The sequence below is a fragment of the Cheilinus undulatus genome, linkage group 12 (genome assembly GCF_018320785.1).
Source record: "Cheilinus undulatus linkage group 12, ASM1832078v1, whole genome shotgun sequence".
NCBI classification, from domain to species: Eukaryota; Metazoa; Chordata; class Actinopteri; order Labriformes; family Labridae; genus Cheilinus; species Cheilinus undulatus.
Genome location: NC_054876.1, coordinates 12,959,340 through 12,981,742, shown reverse-complemented (window position 1 = coordinate 12,981,742; position 22,403 = coordinate 12,959,340). Strand labels below are relative to the sequence as shown.

At 38.1% G+C, this 22,403-nt stretch overlaps 1 protein-coding gene across 3 annotated transcripts in view; it reads left to right on the top strand.

The window, feature by feature from the left end:
* Nucleotides 1-22,403, top strand: part of nlgn2b (neuroligin 2b) — a 139,589-nt gene that overhangs the window by 43,094 nt on the left and 74,092 nt on the right. For all 3 annotated transcript variants that reach the window (XR_005992686.1, XM_041801832.1, XM_041801831.1), the window contains exon 2: nt 9,346-10,085. Coding sequence is in view for 2 of the 3 variants with exons in the window: in XM_041801832.1 (XP_041657766.1) it covers nt 9,569-10,085 (517 nt within the window). In the remaining variant the exon portion in view is untranslated. The remainder of the gene's footprint in view (nt 1-9,345; nt 10,086-22,403) is intronic.

Below are 22,403 nucleotides of genomic sequence, written 5' to 3'. Positions count from 1 at the left end.
GGTATAATATTTTACAAATTAAAGCACTGAAAACTATGAATAAAGTCAACAAACTACTTCTTCTACTATGAACTACATGTATTACACATCTTATTTCCTCATGCAGTTCTTTTTCAACAAAACTAAGATGTCAACTTTCCCTGGTAAGAGCAGAGTCTGCTCCTCACTCATCAGTCAATCATGCACCCGTCCATGCAGAAACATAACCGAGCCTTATTAAGAAAAACGTCATACACCCAAACCTTATCATTTTAAGATCATTTTTTAACTAAGTGCTTCTGTACAGATCACAAAGATATCTCATTAATAAAATATGATGAGATTTTAAGTTAGTTTTAGCAATGCTAGCTGGTAGAAGGTAAAAGTATCTGATGTTTTGTCTTTTTAAGTCTTTGTGTTAGGATAAATAAGCTTCCTGTTTTCTTTAAAAGCAAGGAGGAAACAAAATGCAAATGTGAGCCTCTAAACAGAAAAGTAAGACATCACTTCTAACCCTGGATAACCTCAGAGAGCAGTGACTAACAGAGCTAGCCTGGCGTAAGCAATGGAGTCATGCGGGACTTTGAAGCTCTGTGTAGCCTCTTTGTCTGCTTTGAGGCCGGCTAATTTCTGCTTCTCGCTCTTTGAAGTCAGATTTTCTAACTTTTGGATCTGATTTTTCTATACACAGTCAAAGCTTCCCTAAAAGTAATTTTGCAAGGATCTTCAGCAAATGAAAGACATCTGTATGTAACCATTAATTTGAACAGACGGTGGTTCAGTGAAAGGAATAACCAGAAGTTGTCCCTCAAATTCACACAAGGTAGGATTTGCTTTCAGAGACGATGCTTAAGATCTCTAAATGCCACTATGCTTGTCTGTTTCTAAGGGGACTTGTTTCTAACCAACAAAAATGAATGTACATTGATGATTTAGTTGTAGGAGGATACAATGGGCCATCAGAGCTTTGGTTTATTCTTTAATTTAATGTTCCTTTTTTCTAAGCACACTGACAGGACACAGCAGATGCTTAAGTTTAGTCAAAAACTCTGCCCGCTGTTTGGGGTTTGCTGAGCCACTTGTCATCTCCAGATGTTGACTAGCAGAGGAGAGCATCTTGACAGCTGAAGTAGTGCATGTATTTTTTAAGAGTCGAGGCGGAGACAAAGCAATATAAAATCCCACGACAGGCTTTTTCCCTAACACCACCATTCTGCAAAAGTTTTCTCAAACTACTCTGACCGTACCCATTTTAAAAATAGCCATAAAACTGAGCGACATTTCCCTCTAAAGGAGCTCGAGCTGACAGGCCTGCCTCTTACAGAGACGAGGTAAAATCAGCCCAGTGATTTGTGCATCTATCTCTTTTTATGTGTGAAGATGCATGCTCAGTGCATACTCAGCTCACGGATGGTTAGCGTTAACAGATGTAAGGGATGTTAGGTTACTACTGTTTATAAGTCACATGTGAGAGGTGGGGAATTTCTGCTTACCGTTGTGTCTCTGCTCGCATGCAACATCCGACGCCTCACTGGGTTTTATGCATGTGTGTGTACATCATTGCTTGTACATGCAGCGAGGCGAGCCTTAGAGAGAACAGCCTGACACTTAAACCACACCTATGATATACCAGCCTGCAAGGACTGTGTGCATCCCAGGAAATACTGAGCATATTAAAGGTGCTCTGACCTTGGGCTTGTGTTATGTTTGTCACATTTCCAGGCAGAATATGAGCACAGATGGCTGCTTTAAAATCACTAGGGGTATGTAACTATTTAAAAGGAGCAGTGAGCAGTGACAGCAGATCTGTGTTATTTATTCCAACAATATTTAGTCCAACAGAGTAAACACATAAGGAATAGAAAGATACTTGATCTCTCTGAGAGGATTTTATAGCCCAGTAATGATAGAAAACATACTCAGACCAGTCTCATGTGGATTACCTCCATCGCCTGGAATACTGTTTTTTAGAATTATTATCTTCACATTAGTGATTTGATAACACTGATTTTCTACACTTTAAGTTATGCTTGAAAAAGGATGATTTACCCACTAGAATAGGTCCTAACAGATGCTTCTAATTTGTAATAGCAAATTTTAGTCCTTAAAACACACTGAAGTTTTAGGAATGATAATAAATGAAGAAAAATATTTCAGCTGAAGTAGATCTGTTGCTCCATATTAACAGCTGATTTAGGCAGATCTTTATAGCCAAAATATCGCTTGTAAATACTGGCAGAAATGTTCATATCTGCCTATGTATTTAACTGATTTGTTTATATCTGCCAATACGGATATCTTGCCAATAATATCGTGCATCCCTAGTTGTATATGGTTTCTAGATCAGATGAGCTTTGCAAAGCCAGTTGACTGGCCAGATTCCATGTCTGCTTCAAAATAAAATGTATACAGCTATAGAATGACCAGACCAGTCAGTGTCATTTAAAGAGAACACAGTGATTTAGAACAGGTGTGGTTTAGTTTAACAGTAGACCTGTTCACAATGGCGGTCAGCCACGAGATCAGGGTGGATGCAGCTGTAGTGGCAGTTTGATCAGAACAGGACACAATTTTTTAATTAGAAAAAGAGCAGTGCACTGCATTGAAAGCTTTTTCGTTGCAAAAATTGTCCACCAGCGTCCTCTTTGACAAGAGTTTGATTTGCCAACTGGTTCCACTGATAGTGATCCAGTTAACTGTAGACAGCAGACATGATAACAGCTGTCTGTTGAGTTCTCATGTAATTTGCTCCCTGAGACAATGAAAGCCTATTACGTCGTATGTTGTCACTCTGATTGACTTGTAATAAATGTGACAGAAAGATCCTTTTTTAATGGTTCTGTCGTCACAAACACCCGTGTATGGGCTGTGGCCCAGATGGTTCCCATGTCTATTGGTCAAACAGCACATTGAGATGCTTTTGGGAACCTTTGAATTCCAGTTGAGGAGTAACAAACCTTTAAAAATACTACATAAAAATGAGGCACACTGATTTTTTTTTCAGTGTTTATTTAACAAGGTAGTCCCTTGAGATTAAGATTTTTAAGGTAGACCTGACCAAGACAGCACAACAGTTACAACAAGAGGAACATCCAAATACAACAAACATGACATACAAAGATGAGAGACAGAAGAGAATAAAACTACCTAAATGATGCAGTTACATTTTTTTTAAGTTAAATGACCCATTAATATAGTTTTTAAATGATCCAGTGAGACTATGAGCTCAGCAATTTTTTGATTGCTAGAAAAAAATTTCCCAATTTTGGGTGTCTAGGACTTCTAATTTTTCTGCTGTGGTATTGAAACAGGTGTCAATATTACTGTTTTTACTAGAATCGTTTCAGAGTTTCAAATTCCCTTACAATGACAAACATAGAAGCCACAGCTAGCAGCTGAAGGCATAAAATATAAGACAGGTGATTTTGGGGGGAGGGGTCCAAAGCTCAAGTACAACGCTCACTTTTAGTCAAGTTCTATCTCGTATTAATAATCTGTTGAAATATCTAAGAATAGATGGGGTTTGTGCTTTTTTTTTGTTCAGAGTTTTTTTCTGTGCAGGACTTCTCTTGGCTGTAGCCATTGATTTCCATTGCTAAAGCTATACAAAGCTAGCTGTCTATGAATGTTAAGCAGTCTGGCATGATGTTAGTGTATATTTTAATCATGTTTCCTGAAACTCTTCCTTTAAATGCACTTTCCTTTGTAGATAAAAAATAAATATAGTGGCTTCTCTCAATCACGAAATCTTATCTCCTTGCAGTGAGTCATTTACAACAGCTCATCAGGGCAACAAGAGTCATACACTGTGTATAATTCACATTAATCTTAAATTGTATTTTCAGCTTGGCTATGCATGTGCTCTAACTTTTTTGATGAGGTCTCTGGGTGTCCTTAGACTTCTCACCTCCTCCTCACAAAGTGTCAGAAGATAGAGTCGCTCCGAGAGCTTTAATGAACTGAGAGGTTTTTTTCCTGACAACTTGTTCTTGTTTTATCCTTAAGAAGCCGAGGAGCACTCACTTTCTCTGAACACCCGTAGATACTGCTTGGCGTCTTTTTTTGCTACATTTTCCTGTCATCTCTTGTGTCTGCTGGCTTTAAGCAGAGTGTGGATATTGCAGGGTGGAGGTTCGAGGGATGAGATGGCATTCAACCAACGGTTAGCGCCACATAAAGCCTTTATCACACCTAAACGGCTCCGTCTCCCAAAGCCGGAGTGAGATAAGCACTGCCCATTCATCTGTAATGATGTGGAAGCAAGAAGCAACTGAACTGAGTTGAGAGGAAAAGGCTAACTCTGACACAGTGTAGATGGCTGAAAGGGGCGCAGGGCCAACAGGGTTTTTCTTGTTCAATCCGCAGATTAATGTGTGAAGAGGCTTTGATTTATTGTGAGTTCTCAGTGGATTCAAGTTGATTTCAAGACAAGTGTTGTTACTCTGCAAAGTACTGTAATTATCTGAGAGATGAAAACAGATGCAGAGGCCATATTTTACAACAGGGTCACTAAGAAGTGTCCCTTTAGAGCGCAAAAATAGATCTTTGCAACAAAACTGCATATCCTTTTACTTTACCTGCCTTTATGTGTTTAATGTAACCTTATATTCTAACTTCTCTTAACTACACTTGGTTTTTTTTTCAGCTTAAAAACATTTAGTACTCTAGACTTAATCTAGATAAAAGCATTTACCAAAGCAAGTTGCATTCACCTGCTTACCAATTAGTGCACAGCGCTGACTTAATTTGAAGATGGACTGCCCGTCTCAACTACTGTACAAAAGTGAAGCCAAAATAGCCCCCATGTTAGGAGCTAAAATACTGTCAGTGAGGTCATTTGTTGTCACAGCAGACACTGCCATGGTTTTAACCTGCCCCTTTAACACACATTTAACCCACAAATAAAACTGCATTGATCCTTTAAGTCGATAAAGTCCACAGCAGAACAGATTCTTGTGTCTCTTTGAAGTAGACCCTCGGGGTTATGAAGAGGTGAATGTATTTTGTTCACTGGTTTGTTTTGTTTCTTTCCACCGTTCCTGGTCTTCTCTACTAATTGTATTCACAAAGTGTCACAGGAGCTGCATTTATCAATGAGGCTCTCAATTATAGCGTTTTACACCTTTTTATAGCATCAGATAAGTCAAAACTTAATTTCAAAGAAAAGTGAACATAAATCAGAATAGGCCTGGGCGATGTGGCCTAAAAATCATATCACAGTATTTTTCTTGCCTTTAACGATAACGGTATTGTATCACGGTATTACAAAATTAAAAAGGGATAATGCTTTTTAATCCAAATTCAAGTGTTATTAACCCCCTTCTCCCCTTAAACAAGCCTTTGATGGCATACTCAATTCTTCTCTAAGTATAGGAACACAGAAAACATGTCTATTTTTTTAAGTCTCTCTAGGTTTGCTTCTGTCTAACTGCACTCCAAGTTTCGCATTTCATCTCTATCCTGATGAGGTGTGTTAATGACTTGAACACGTTTCCTAGTGAAGGTGTTCACAGTAAAAGCATTTCAGAAAAATAACAGCCACAGACTTTTATTTTGAAGAGCTTGACGGAAGTATCGTGTTTAGCATTGAGTTAGCTTAGCTTTGGCTGCCGTTCGGAGAATACGGCTAGTTTACAGCAGCTTTTCTGACCTCATTTACTCACTGTGGACTTAGAAAAGAAAGTCATTAGTTAAAAAAGACTTTTAAACGGTTGTTTATGCCATTGTAAGAGCAAGAGCTGCAGCGCTGGGCTCTGCGACCAGCCAAAGCTGGTCAGTAGAGTCCAAATCTCTACTGTAGGCCAAAATTATATCATTTATACCGTCTACCGCATATACCGCGCACCCCTAAATCAGAATGATGGGAAGAAACTATGACACCAAAGACATGTCTGAGTAGAAATTCTTAAACAGTTATTTTAATTTAAAAGTTTGACCCATGTCCCATCTGTTGATATGGAGGAGGTGGAATTTATGGCCTATTGAGAGGTTCAACCCATCTGAGTACTTTTCTGGAATGATGCCAGGGAAAATGGGGGAAAATGCTTAATCAAAAGGAACAATGGTAAGATAAGAAAGAAAATAAGAAAGATTGGGTCATCTAGGATTTTAAAGCATAAAATATGAAAACCATATGCTTTAATGGTTATTAAGAGCCCAAATCTAATAGCAAATAAGTTACACATAAAAACATGTCAGAGTTCTATAATGCTACCATTGTCCAAAATGATATACATCTGAGAGTAAGTACAATACAAGCAGAGATCTGGACAGTAGAGAACAACATCAATAAGTGCCACAAAGTCCAGGAATTATGATTGGCATCCTAAAAGGTGCAATTCAGTGTCTTTTCGGACTGTCTGGATCAAAAGGCGCCATCTTTTGCACATAGATATCATAAATCAACATCATTTAGCATATGTATGTATTTCAATCATGTCACATGACATGAAATGTTACTTTTAAGATGCCATCAATACGTTTGTGAATGTGTGAAAAATCAGTTAACAGTCAGGCAGACTACAGCTCCTATTATAGCTTTAGCTAGCTTGAAGTCTGTAGGAATACGATAACAGTTGATAACATGTGACCACTATAATCTTCTCAAGTTTTGGCCCAAAGACACAGAGCTCTTCTTTTACGCTCCTCTGTCAATTGAGGATAAGAAACATCTTGTGAATTATGGCTGTTTTCCAATCCACCACCATTCATACACAGTATATTTTTTCACCGTGGTTACTCTGTGGGAAGTGATGTCGCACTTTTCCTATCAGTACTGCAGTCAGTCAGAAGGGGGAGCTCCATAGGTTTTGGCTTCACTTTTGTTGGGTTATTGTGTGGTCGATTTTCATATGCTAACACCAGCAGTGTTAATATGCTTACAATGACAATGCTTGTATTAAGTTATTTAGCAAGTAAAGAGTTTGAAATATAAACACTTTTCGACATGAGCATGTCATCATTTCAACATTAGTATATGAGCCCTGAACACAAACTAAAGCTCAGGCTTATTAACCTTGAAGCACTGGTCAGATTCCATGTCTGTCATCAGGTATATCCATCTTGAAAAGCTCCAGTCTGAAGCAATTGTGCCAGGTCTAAGAACATAACCAACCAATCAGCTTAATTTGATGAGAATGAGATGGAAGCTACAGGTGAGGTTTAGTTGTACTGGAGGCGGATTGCTATGTCTGCCACTGGTTTTATCACGAAAAATGATTTTGCCGACTGATGGAAACGGGTGTTGTTTAGATGTACTGTAAGCCGGTGTATGGAATGGCTATAGCCAGTGTAGCAATTAGCTCTGATGTAGCTCTATGCTCTGTGCTGCAGTTTTGTCAGAACTGGGCATCATTCATTTATTAAAACAAAAGCAAAGAACCCCACTGAAAGCCCTTCTTGGCAGAGAAGATGTTTCACTTCTCTCAGTTGGTCTCAGCATGAGTTTTATCTGTCAACAAGCTCCACCTGTCTGTCAAGCTCAGGTTACTACTGGAGCTAAGCATGCCTACTACCTAGGGATGGGAATCACTAGTGGCCCCACGATACGATATTATCACAATACTTATGCCATGACTCAATACTATTGTGATTTAAACATTTTGCAATACAGAGAATTTTGCAATACCATATATTGTGATATATTGCTATCTATACCATTTTTTCCAACTGTTTAGCTGATTTTGCATTAGCCTTGCCTTTTCATGTGGCACTCCTTGCAAACCCCATGTGTTGTGTCCATGTTGTTTGTTCTCTGCTTGCATTCCTAATGTCCTTTCCTGGTGCTGCCATACTGGTTGTACTAACTTTCTCCTGCTGTATGATTGTGACCTCTGCTGACCTCACTAGAAAAAGGGCACAACAGCATCTTCAAGTGGACGGAAAAGCAACTGATGCTTTCATCCAGTATCACTGACTTCAGTTCATATTAGCAATTAATTTGAAACAAATCTATACTTGGTGGAAGATACGATATATTGCTGCGCAAAATACGTAAAACACCTCAATGTGCACTGAAGACAGTTTGATGTGGGTTGTCTGGGATGCCTTTATCTGGGCTGGATTACTTCTGTAGACATGACACATACTAGTCAATTTTGGCTCCCAAATGGCTCTTCATTTGGTACCATTTTGGCTTTTTTTATGTCTATAAACCAACAACAAAAAATGGAACAATGGAAGATCGGCTCATTTCTGAGTGACACATCTCAACTCCCTTGTTAACTACTGTCTAGAACTAAGTTTTCATTTCAATCTAACAAGTATCCAACATTGTCTATTTGCTAAATGGTGTATGACTGTTTCCTTTGAAAGCATGTTTATGGCACAATGAAGGAGATAAGCTACTTAAGAGGTGCAACAAGCATCTTAGCTCGTGGCTAATTGGCCTCCTTTTTTGTTTTGCCAGTGGATTCAGTGCAAACATCCTAGCAGGATGTATAAGCTTTTATTTGCCAGAGGCAGGCTAGTTTGTTCCAATTGCAGGTTGTCACTGAAGACAAATAGTTAATGCCTGGTATGAATGTGCATACTGAAGTACAGTCAAATTGGCAACTGAATGCCCAAAGTAATCGTAATTTAAAATGTAAACAGTTGATGTGGCCAAACTATCAATAACATAGAACCAACAGGATGGATAACACACAGTCACCTATCTTAAAGTCAACAGGAATTGTTTTTAATTCATATTTATGACCAAAATGCGAGCTTGACATTAATAATACAAACAAATGAATTAGCTGTTGGGACACATAGCAGTGTTTACAAAAGTTGTGCTACATAACTCAATGCAGTCCAAACAAAAAGTATAGTTTAGGTCCATAACTGCACAGCAAAGCACACAAAGGGGCCGCATATAAAAACAAATTAGTTGCAGAACTTCCTGACTTATACATTAATTATTTGGACTTCGAATAAACAGTTGTGGCTCATTGTTTGTTCACAGCTGCTCTGCGTGGAGTCTGCACAGTTGGCGTCTGTGCAGATGCACTATGCTTCTCTATAATTCCCACATTAGCAGAGCTGCGACACAATGGAATTAAATTTTAGTGAACAAATTAGGAGGTTAAATTCTTACTGACATCCATATTGCCAGGTTAAATCAATTATCTTGAAGACCACTAAATCAAATCATATTACAGATATAACTCCCTTTGTCTGTAGTAGCAGACAGATTAGCAGAACTTAGCCTCAGGGTAATTTAAATGTACCACAAAGGAGTCCTCCGCAGTCAAGTATCATTATTCCTTCTTTTTACTGAGCAGACACTTCATCTTTGGTAAAATCATGTTGTCCTTAAGCACACTGACGGGCTTTAAAGAGCCCACCTATCCACACATACTGACTCTACTTTTGCGTCTCTTCCAGGTGTAATTGGCTCCCTGACTGCAGCTCTGGACCCATCAGGAGATCCTAAGAGACGGATGAGACCACAGCGTCTACCTGAGAATGCGAACTGTCCCTGCGTCTCACCATGTCACTATAGGAGAACTGTTAACCTGTCCCCATCCACAAATCCTCTTTTTTCCTCCGTTATCCCCGGTAAACCTCTGAGTTTGTGATCCCTTCTCTGCACCCGTCCTGAAGTAAAATGACTAAAAGAGCCTTTATTTTGGACATGTTGTTTTTTCCTTTCAATGCTGCCAGCCACCAGGGCTATGGTGGAAAGCGTCATTATACTTCTCAGCAGGTCGCTAATCACTGTCTGTTGTGGCTACTGGGACTGGTTTTACACCTCACACTTTCCACGTGTCAACGAGTCGACCTGAAACACCCCATAGTATCCACAGGCTATGGGAAGGTTCGTGGGATCAGGAAGGAGCTCAACAATGAGATCCTGGGTCCTGTGGAACAGTACTTAGGTGTGCCATATGCCACCGCGCCGATCGGCGAGCGCCGTTTCCAGCCTCCTGAAGCGCCAGGATCCTGGCAAGAGATCCGCAACGCCACCCAGTTTGCTCCGGTGTGCCCCCAGAATGTGCACGGGGTTTTACCTGAGATCATGCTACCTGTGTGGTTTACAGACAACCTGGATGCTGCAGCGACTTATGTTCAGAACCAGAGCGAGGACTGCCTTTACCTCAACATCTATGTACCCACTGAAGACGGTGAGTTTGGCACATTTTACATTAAACGTAGGAAGACATAGACTTGTTCTGTGTTTCAATTCCTCCTCTGTAGCCCAGAAAAAGATAAGTAAGAGTAAAATACTTCTTTGTAAAAAAAAGATTTGTTCATGTCACAAATGTTTTAAACATTCTGCTCTTTCTAATCAAGTCATATTTGTGTCACTTCTCCACTTCTCCCCTGGATATTTGTTCCGATCATTTAGTCACGATTATATGCAGTGGAAGAAGAGCCCTTATCGTGAGCAGAAAGACATTCAGGAGATTACTAAAGAATATATCCTGTGATAATCTCCTGAGCCAGTCTTAATTATTATTGGTTATAGAGTCTAATCATTTCATGGATATACATACTGCAGCAAAGTCACAGAGGCAATCTTTCTTGTGTTAAAACTCCTACACCTAACTTTTATTGCTCATCCTCAATTAATTTTAATATTTCATCAAATATTCAAAAGTTATAAAGAACATATTAAATCCAAGCACCTTTTTGTACAACTTATCTTCTAAGAGAGCTGCTGCCTCATAGCTTGACTGATGCTTGAATTTTTCAAATGACTTTTGGCATAAAATCTTCAGTACAGTGATTGTCTCACTTATGTGTACTAAAACTCCTTATTTGCTACAGTGGTTCTCAACTGGTCAAGTTTTGGGCACGACCACAAGTTCCATAATGAGAAGTCATAACCCGAATTTCTGAATTATTTATCAACCAATTAAATTGATCCAATAAAAGATGGTGCTGTTTGGACCCCAGATAGATAGACATAGAAAGGAGATGGAACAAACTGACGATAATAAGACGAATACTATAAATAATAAAGAGTAAAATTTCTGGGGAAGTATCATAGAAGATTTCTGAAAGTTTGTGGGAAAAATGTCCAGGACAAGACAAGACAGTCAGGCTGTAGTCCTTTCATTCCTGATGGCCACTCTCATAACCGTTCATCTGTATGTCCCAGAAAGGAAATATATGCTAAAACTTTTGAAGTTAAGTCATACTGAACTTCTTTTTCGGGTTAGGGTAAGGGTCAAGGTTAGAGCTAAGATACCAAAAGTTGAAAACCTGATTACAAAACTTTTCAAACGCTGAATAACAGTCTGTCAAAGGTAAAGCAAGCCATTGCTCATGTGACGACTTTTAAACATATCAATGTATCATTTAACTCAAGATCTCTAACCTTTTGTATTTATGAAAAGTTTCTTAGTCTGTAATGTTTGCAATTTGGAATTTAACTACTAAACATCGTTTATGCATAAAGATTAATGTTAAATAAATATAAAACTGGAAATACATTGTACTGGCAAATTTTGTCATATCCTTTCTGAGTTAGACAGCGTCTCAGATTAACGGCCCGTAAGAGTGGACGTCAGAAATGCACGGTCTGCAGCCAGGACCCTCACGTCCAGGAAGATCCCCCAAAACTCACAAACATTTGCATCTGAAATTCCTGAAATCATACTGGACAAGATTAATGAAGGTTCCTGGGAGTCTTGATAATTACAGCAGATTTCGGCAGATATTTTTTTGTACCATGTTTGCTGTGTATGACAGCTCTTTTTTTCTCTTTGGTATATGTGCTGCATGTCTTGTCATGCTTAAACTCAACAAGGTTTTTCCTGGTTACATTTAAAGGGGACATATTTTACCCTTTTAAGACAAGTTTATATTGTTCTCAGAGGTCCCACAAACATGCCTGTGAAGTTTGTGGCTGAAAAACACTCTAGTATAGGGTTTTTGCATGTCTAAAAACCTCTCTGCTTCATTTCTGTGTCTGTGGCTTTAAATGTTAATAAGCTGTCTGGCTCTGCCCCTGACCACACCCCTCTCAGGAAATGGATGTGGTACTTCTGATGTTACAATGTTGCAGACACTTTTATCCGAAGTTTAGGACCTGACTGGGATTCAAAACCATCAATCCCCAAGACAAAAGCCAGCACGGTATCCCAATGAGCTATCCAGCATCTCAGCTGGTAGCTGTGAGGAAGGTCACAAGAGGGGCATGGAACTTTCTTCCAAGCGAGGAGGGCCAACCAAACCTTGGGGTGGGGCTTACTCCCCATGTGACATCATGAGGGTAACATCTAAGAATTGCTTGTTTTCAGACACATTTTCTGAAAGGTGGAGAAAGACAGGATGGAAGAAAATTGATTTTTCTGGTTTTTGAGGGGATTGTGGACAGGCCAGGGGCACATATTTTTGTTAGAAAAGCCTGAAAAAGTGATTTTACATAATAAGTCCCCTTTAAAAAATAATAGTGAAAAACAGCTGAAAGTCCTTAGTTACTTGTAGTTTTTCTATGATTACTGGAAAAAAGATGCTGAGAAAAGTAAAAAAGTTTCTGGGGGACTGCCCACAGAAATTAAAAAAAAAATCTAGAAAAATACCGTAATCCTTTGGGGGAAATAACCTTTAAGAATAAGATGGAAAATCTTCCATGAGTTTTAATGAATACAGAATTAAATTATTTAATAATTCAGGGGGAAAAATTCTGCCTTACCGCTGTCAAAAACTTGAACATCAGAAAAAAACGCACTCAGTAGACTCTTTCACATTCTTAGACCACTGAAAACAGCCATGCAACCCACTGCTGGGTCCAAACCCACCAGTTGAGAACCACTGATTTACTATGAACACAGTCTGTGTTGTTCAGAAAGCCCTTACAGGGACTATTGAACATTGCAGTCATTCATAGCACTACACATATTTTTAGACTGTTTCACATTAAATAAATTCATTTGATCATGCTGGTCAGGAGGTAAAAATCCAAATAGTTTAATGAGCAGCTGACTGTTGATTTGTACTGTAAGGAGCTTTGAATATCAGATAAGATGGCATTATAACTGTCCTTGGTAGAAACTGTGTTGAAAAACAAATCAAAGAAACAGCCAGAGTGCAAAAACATCCATTTCTGCATGAAAGGAGCCCTTCAGTTGTACTCAGTTCCCATTTTCTACATATAATTTTAATAATTTGCTTCTAACAGCTTTTTTCTTTTTCTTTTTTCTTTTTCTTTTTTTTTTTTTTTTTTACTTTTTGCGTGAATTTGATATTAGAAATGTGGTGATTATTTTGAAGTGTGCCATGATGGCAATACACAAACTTCAATCAAAGTAGCTGTTTGTTTTTACCTGGAAAGTCTTACAAGGGTGGTCCATATTAGATTTAAGAAGCCTATATTGAACTGTGGATAAGTTACCAGTGCTATCAGCAGCAAATGCTTTATTTAGAAAGAGAATTTTAAAAAGTAAACAGTGTACATGATGCATTTGAACAGTACACAAAAATGTTGTGGTAGATATTTCATTGCATAACTGGCACGATATCGGTATGAGCAGATATTTGCTTGAAAATTCATTACAGTAAGCAGATATGACTCTCAATTGTTTTCAAAGGAAATGATGGCTGTAATTATGAGCCTGTACTAACTGTTAATGTCAGCAACAATAAGATCACAATAGAGAAATTCTGCTGATCAGGTGTTGAGGTGTTGAAGTATGACGGTATTCTGATGTCACCGTCTTTTTTCCCCCTGCTGTCCTTTGTTTTCTCACCCTTACTTATGTTTTAAGCGCTAGAGATGCAAGGATGTTGTTTTTTGGGAGATATCCAATATGCCAACATGTCAAAACTCATTTGATCTGATATCAACACCATTCTATACAGCCATTTTATAGGGATGCACAGTATTATCTGAATGATATCAGTATTGGCAGATATAGCTTAGAAAGTTAATTATCGAAATTGGAAGATAAGAATATTTCTGCCAATATCTACAATCCATATTTTGGCTATAAAAATCAGGTTTTATCACCTGTAAATATTACTATCCAAACAGTGAAGTTAGCAAATGTTTGGGCTGGATCAATACACCTAAATCAGCTGAAGTCTTTTCCTTTATTCATCATCATCCCTTAAAGCGTGTTTTAAGGACTGGAGTTTTTGATCTGAACTACATTTTTTTTTTTTTTTTTTTATGAAGTCTGAAGTGCATTTAAATATTGTGTTGATGTCAGTAACAGCGAATGTTTATATCAGCATATCAGAAAAATGTACCTGCATCCTACAGTTTTTTTTTTTTTTGGTAACGAACAGCAAATCTCTCAGCAATTACATGAACATAATAGGCAAATTACACGTTTTAAAGCAGCAGTAAAAACAAGCTTCACCTGCCTCTATGAGTTACAAACAGCTCTGTAGAGACTGTGCACAACACAAAATAGTACCACTTAAAAAAAACCCAACACTTTAAATTTAAGGAATGGGGTGACATAAGACATTCCTGTTGACTTAGGTCTGTTGGCTTTGCTTAAACTCCACATACTTCAAGCTTCCCTCTAAAGGAAAGTCACATTCATCCAGGCTGTCATTTCCTTCAGAGCATCACATCAGTGTTATTTAATACCACAGTCAATGAAGACGTAACCATCCCATCATTCTTTCATTTTGATGCTCAGCAACCAATAGTAACTTTAACTGTACCATGCCCAATATTATAATTGTTCATGTTGATTAGTTATGTTGTAAATGTCCTTGTTATCATCATAGTTATTTTTTGTTTTTCTACTGTCGAATATTTATGTGTTGTATTTCACTCTAAGATGCCAAAGAACATCAGGCTCAGGAACTGCTAATAGAAATTAGCCTTCTGGCTGACCTAGGTACATTTACATATGCCTGAGTGTTGATTAATACGAAATTTCCCTTTTTAAGATAAATTGATGAATAAATGTTGCTGCTTGATGCTACAGCTGAAAATTTTATTCTTATTAATCTAAACTCAGTATCCTGCTATGACAAAGTGAAAACATATTTTTATGCATTTTTTGCGAATATAATAAAAACAAAAACTGAAATATCACATTGGCATAAGTATTCAGACCCCCCTCCTTCCAGTCCTCACAGTCTTTTCTGAGATGTTTGTGCACCTTGTGTGCAGTCCACCTGTGGTGAAATAAATTGATTGAACATGAATTGGAAAGGCACATCAAGCTGCAACATAGCAAAATAAAAAAAAAGTGAAGTGAGTCTGAATACTTCCTGAATGCACTGTACCAGGCTGTAAATATCAGCAGAAATGAAGCTCATATACACTGCTATGATAATAAGCTTTTTAAGCTATGATCTGCCAATACCAATATTATGCTGATAACACTGCAAATTCCTGATAAGTGCCATTGTGAGAGGTCATAAAGACTGACAGTGAGCCAAGACAAGCTTATTTTAAAAATTAAAATATCAATATTTGGCACCAGGAGTGAGGTTATTTAATCAAACCAGTCAAGACAATGATATATCGCTACATCAATATTTTGTCTCACCCCTACTTACAGACTTTCTTAACAAGGCTTTGCTTTTACTCGACAAAGACCAGCATTAATTGAGGTTTTGACCTGGTTAGCATGTGGTTAAAGTCCTCCATGATTAAATTTAAAACAATACAGTAACATTGCTCTACTTTAATGAGGCATTTTTGGCTGTCCTAGTCGCCCAGATTGCAGTGCACGAATGCACGGCTGAAATACAGCAGATATGATAGAAACCCTCCTGGTTTAGGCCTCTCAGGGTAAAATGAGTCAAAAATAGAAGATCACCAAAGCTTAACTTGCACCTTTTCATGGGCTGTTTGGGTATACTTGGTGCATTAATGATCCAGCAGAGAGCATTTGAGAAAGCAGATGGGCAGGTAAAAGAAGACAGGATCAAAGTGTACGTTTGGAGGAAAAGCATATGCTGCTGATGATCGTGAGCGAGGTTAATGATTAAATGTTAAAAAGTCTGTGATTAATGGGCTCACCTGAGAGTTACCTGAGAGTACACAAGAAAACACGTTTATGCATTCCTGCAGCTCATTAACAAAGTCATTGTTGTATTTTAACACAAAATCTGAAACTATAACCTACTTAGGTAGTAAGACTGTGTCAGTGAGGAGAGGAGTTGTTTTATTGTTCCTCCACGGCCCAACAAAAAGATGGAAACGGATTAATTGCTGTGGGAAAAAAACAAATGTTTGTAGTATAAATTGAAACCAGAGCAGCAGAGATCCTTTGAACAAGAGATGAGGGAACAAAAAATGTCAAATGAATTAAAGTACTGTTAAAAGAAAGAGCACTAAAATGAGTAGAGTAAGCTCTGTGGTTACAGTGCACATGCTGTGTAGTACATACTGTATGTATCACAGTCTTTCAGACAGCATGTACAGTCTCCTGTGTCACTCCCAGAGGAGAAGGTGTGCAAATGAGTGAGGCTGATTTTACATGTCGCCCTGTCTGCTTGTCAGAATCTGTCACTTATTGTCAGGGGTCACTGCTTACACAAGGCTGATGCCGTCCCCAAGGACATGTTTTGCCTTGTGCGTGAGAGAGAAATGGAGACTGAAGGAGAGTGAAGCGGCCCTGAAATCAAACACACTCTTCATCTTGCTTGTAACTGCTGTCACAGTCCTGCAAATACTTGACATGATGTTACACTGGTGAATATGTCACAAGTACCAGCTCTAAGCCTTGAAAAGTTGGTTGCAATCCTAAAGTACTTTGCTCTGAAATTCAATGTTAATGATTACATGAATATCTAAGTTTAAGTTCAGGGAGGAGGCTCTTTAAGACAGAGTTTAAGAAAGAAAAAAGAACAGAGGAAGTGTGGTTTTGTCAGATCTGATTGGCCGTCTTCTGTTCATTTAGAGGCATATTTTAAGCTTAAAGATGACCCACAAAAATCAAAGTCAGAACTTATTTTAAACCTCAACATACTCCCCTTTTGGAAATTAAAGTGGCTGTTTCTTTAAATATTTTGAAGAGTATGCACAGTGTAAAACATGCCAAAAAAGTAGTTCGTCCTTGCCTTTTATTTACCTGCCTGATGTTCAGCTTTACCAGTGTTTCCCACAGGACCAGAATCTATTTGGGGGACCCATGGAGTTTGATTTGGATTTGAATATAAAACTTTCATTTAATGTCAAATGTGAACAAACATCAAATAAACTTAACATAAATACATTTAAATAAAAAATCTATCAGCTTATTTAAAGAAATTAATAAAAATAAATAAATAAGAAATTAGGTTGAATAAATGAAGTAGGTAACTTAATCAAAAGGAGTAACAGTTTTATTAAATTTTGTTCCTGCAGAGTTTGCACCCTTTCTTGAGGCATTTTATTTTACTTCCTAAAAAAAAACAAAAAAAAAAAGGCCTAAAATTGATATCCTGATATATTTTTGCTATATCCTGATACACGATATATATTGCAATATTTTGACCTGGCCTCTCAGCAGCTGTATTTAATTCAGCCCCAAATGACACTAGCTTTGTGATTAAAATAGACTGTTCTATTGGATTTTTAATAAAATTTTATGCAGAAAGTAGAAATCAATATAAAGTAAAATTGAGCAGTTTTATTTTGAAATGGACTTTACTCAATCTTTTACTACATAAATCAAAAATACATAAATCATGAAATACTCTTTCTTTTACAGTGTAAAGAAAGTCCTGAAGTGTGTTCTGTGTTATGTTTACTCATGCTGATTATAAAATGATTATTTCCCTCATTAAGGATGAAGCAAACCCACACAGAACTCATCAATCCTGCATGCAGCCAGAGGCCAAAACCCTGCAGTCTAGTCCTCCATTCAGGCTCACAGCTGTGATTATATTAGTCCGTTATCTGTGCTGATGAATGCTGGACCAGTTTCTGACAAGTTCATGACACGAGAGCGCCTTTAAACTTTATTCAATAAACTCTCCTGTGTGATCATGGGGGGGGGCTTGTCTGGAGGCAGGAACATTTTAACTACTTTTTGTCAGTGTTTTGAACTGTAAGGCTGAGATAAGTCTCCGTTGTTGTGGAGATGTGGATCACATTTGTCTGCTGCTGGGCCATCTTCTCTCTGACGCGTACGACTCTGGCAGGGAGTTTTCAGCAAAATGTTCACACCCAGGCAAATCTTGTATTCTGGGTTAAATGTCTGTATGAGATTTTTAAATCCTAGCCAATAACACTGGGCTCATGTCTTTAGCGGCGTGTTGTGTTTCTGCCACCGTTATCTCGGAGTCATCTTGCATCGTATTTTAACAAATACCGTGTGAGTTAGACCTCCTTTTCAAAGTTGAATGACTGTTCAACGCTGCAGATCCAGCGCTGTTTCTCGGGTCCGTCAGGCATCTAACTAGCTGCTAACTCACCACGCTACTCTGTTTACCTTATTCTCCCTTGCTTCTCTCGCCACTGATATAAAAAAAAACCTGGCCGCATGTGCAGGAGTTTTCTGGATGGGTGGAGGAGAAAAAGACAGCTCTCTGCTGTGAGAGATGCATTCAGGGACAATGGGAGAAGCGAAAGTTCAGCGAGAAATGCACCCTGGCGGCTCAAAACTTCCAGATAATTTATACTCAGATAGTTGCAATGTAGTCATTTTAATGACACACTACAATCACAGAGCGAGGGCAAACAGGTAGCGCCAGAATCTATTTGTGGCGGGCCTAATTTATTTGTGGCGGTCCGCCACTTTTCCCCTCATGGCATCATGAGGGGAAAATCTGAGAATGGCTTGTTTCAGCACACATTTTCTGAAAAGTGGAGGGGGGCGGGGGTGATTGTGGACAGGCCAGGGGCACATGTTTTTGCTAGAAAAGCCTGTAAAAGTGTATTTTGCATAATATGTGAACTTTAAACATAATACTTGAAAACAGAGAGCAGAATCAATGTACGCTTCTGTCGTTTAACCTCCTAAGACCCTGCATTACATCTTTGCTTTCCTTCAACAAAATAATAATTTCTGCTATTAGGATTTCAGGGTACTTGTCCAGAATGTCCACTGAAGTAGAAATAATTTGCCTGAAGTGTTGGGAGAATTTGCTCTGAAATTTTCATGGGCATATAAGTGAATTGTTTGTACAGTTGTGAGAAAAAGTATGTGATCCCTTTGGGATTTCTTGGATTTCTGCATAAATTGGTCATAAAATGTGATCTGATCTTAATCTAAGTCACAACAATAGACAAACACAGTCTGCTTAAACTAATACGGCACAAAAAAATGATATGTTTTTATGTTTTTATCGAACAAAACATGTAAACATTCACAGTGCAGGGTGGAAAAAGTATGTGAACCCCTAGGCTAATAACTGGTTGACCCTCTGTTGGCAGCAATAACCTCAACCAAACGTTTCCTGTAGTTGCAGATCAGACCTGCACAATGGTCAGGAGGAATTTTGGACCATTCCTCTTTACAAAACTGTTTCAGTTCAGCAATATTATTCGGATGTCTGGTGTGAATCGCTCTCTTGAGGTCATGCCACAGCATCTCAATTGGGTTGAGGTCAGGGCTCTGACTGGACCACTCCAGAAGGCGTATTTTCTTCTGTTGAAACTATTCTGTTGTTGATTTACTTCTATGCTTTGGGTCATTGTCCTGTTGCATCACCCATCCTCTGTTGAGCTTCAGTTGGCGGACAGATGGTCTTAAGTTTTCCTGCAAAATGTTTTGATAAACTTGGGAATTCATTTTTCCGTCAATGACAGCAATCCGTCCAGGCCCTGAGGCAGCAAAGCAGCCCCAAACCATGATGGCCCCTCCACCATATTTCACAGTTGGGATGAGGTTTTGATGTTGGTGTGCTGTGCCTTTTTTTCTCTACACATAGCGTTGTGTGTTCCTTCCAAACAACTCAATTTTGGTTTCATCTATGGACAGAATATTTTGCCAGTAGTGCTGTGGAACATCCAGGTGCTCTTTTGCAAATTTCAAACATGCAGTAATATGTTTTTTTGGACATCAGTAGCTTCCTCCTTGGTGTCTTCCCATGAACTCCATTCTTGTTTAATGTTTTACTTATTGTAGATTTGTCAACACAAATGTTAGCATGTGCCAGAGATTTCTGTAAGTCTTTAGCTGACACTCTAGGATTCTTCTTCACCTCATTGAGCATTCTGCACTGTGCTCTTACAGTCATCTTTACAGAACGACCACGCCTAGGGAGAGTAGCAACAGTGCTGAACTTTCTCTTTGTAGACAGTCTGTCTTACCGTGGACACATGAACATCAAGGCTTTTAGAAATACTTTGTAACCCTTTCCAGCTTCATGCAAGTCAACAATTCTTGATCGTAGGTCTTCTGAGAGCTCTTTTGTGCCAGTCATGGTTCACATCAGGCAATGCTTCTTGAGAACAGCAAATTCAAAACTGGTGTGTGTTTTTTATAGGGCAGGGCAGCTTTAACCAACACATCCAATCTCATCACATTGATTGGACTCCAGGTTGGCTGACTCCTGGCTCCAATTAGCTCTTAGGAAAATCATTAGCCTAGGGGTTCACATACTTTTTCCACCATGCGCTGTGGAGGTTCACATGTTTTGTTCAATAAAAACATGAAAACATATCATGATTGTGTGTGGTATTAGTTTAAGCAGACTGTGTTTGTCTATTGTTGTGACTTAGATGAAGATCAGAACACATTTTATGACCAATTTATGCAGAAATCCAAGAAATCACAAGGGGTTCACATACTTTTTCTTGCAACTGTATATTTTGGTGTTTAGAAATGTACAAGTATTGTTATGAACATTTTGGGATATGTGTGTATTTTTGAAAAATTTGGGGGAAATTTGGTTTGAAAATTTAAGATATTTTATGGAAATCAATTTGGTTTGAAATTTTCAGTCATTTTCATGCATAATTGGTAGGGTTTTTTTGTAGATTTTGGGGAATTTGATTGGGAGTTGGGGTGGAAGGTGTCCTTTTTAAAAAATATTTTTAGGGAAACTTGAGGGAAATTGTTAAAATGTTTGTGGAATTTTTCATCATTTTCATGAAATTTTGAAGAGTGTTTATGTAAATCTTAGAGAATTTGATAGGAAATTTAGGGGAACATTTGCTTTGAAATTTTTCAGGAAATTACATGGAATTTCCAGGGAAAATTTTATTGAAAGGTTCAGCTTTATGATGAATTTTGAAACATTTGAGTAATATTGAATATATAACATGGATATTTGTTTAAGAATTTTCTCAAAAAACCAAGGTAGTTTTTGACATTTCTGTCACTTGTAACATTTTTTGAAAGGGAAATTTTCAAGAAATTCAGAACTATTAGTGGAAATTTTTTTGAAGCCTTAACAAGCACGTGTAGTCCATCATCAAAATTACTTCCTCAGACCTCTCCCAGTGGTACCACTTCCTGCTGACTAAAGACCCCTGACTACTAACACATGTCCACACAGCAAAAACATTCCCTCTAAAACCAATCCAGTGCTGTATGTGTTTTTTTTTTTGCAGAAACAGGACCTTCAGGTTTGTAGACATCATTTTTGGTCAAAACTACTTCCTGTTCAAAGATACGGCTAAGCTTTCACACTAATCGGGTCTTTCTAATGCCAAATAAGTGGGAGGAACTAAAAAAAAAACATTCCAAATGAAAGCTCAGGTCCCAGGAGGTTAAAGACCCTGTAAAGTAAAATCCAAAGTTTTTGTCTTAACACACTAGATATGTTAGAATATGGTTGCTGTAAACATGTGAAAATACTGAGATCTACATGTGACTGAATTCTGGATTAGGACTGTTTGAAAGTTTTTCACCTCTTTCCTGGTTTGTTTTCATGTGGGCTCAGTAGGGAATGACTTACCCCCTCTAATACTACAATATAAAGTCACAGAGCAGTTCATCTCAGTACAGTCTGTTGTTAGCTAAGGTCACTGCCTTCATTGAAAGAAAACAGTTAGTTAAATGCTGTTTTTGTGTTTGTTGTGAGGTAAATTTGCCAAATCCATTGGCTAGAGTGGACTATGGATCATTTAAAGCATAACAGAGATTTGAGCCAGAAAACAGACTTTGTCTCTTCTCTGCCAGGTAGCTGATCTCTGATCATAAAGTCGACATTCAGATTGTAAACATTTTTTAAATCTGAGAGGATCCTATTTCTCCTGAGTGGGCGTGGCTTCAGCTTACTCAACAGACACGCCCACACTTTCTTGAGCCGATTTTACTGCCTCATTTTCATGATTTTGAAGCTTAATTTCATAAACTTAGAGATATTTTAGTTGACTGAAATTTGATTTTTGACCTGTCAGACAACAAACCTAAATACAGGTTGATTTTCACTTTACAGGGTCTTTAATGAAACTTAAAGGAGATGTTTTATATGAGGTATACATCATTTCATGAAAATCTTACTTCTTTTGCCTTTCATTGCTTTTAGCAGAACACCTTATTTTGACATGTGAATGGCAGCTTTTTAATGTTCAATCTGGAAATCAAAAGAAACTAAACTAACTGTTTTAGGTGCTCAGGTGGTAACATTTTTTTGCCAAAGTA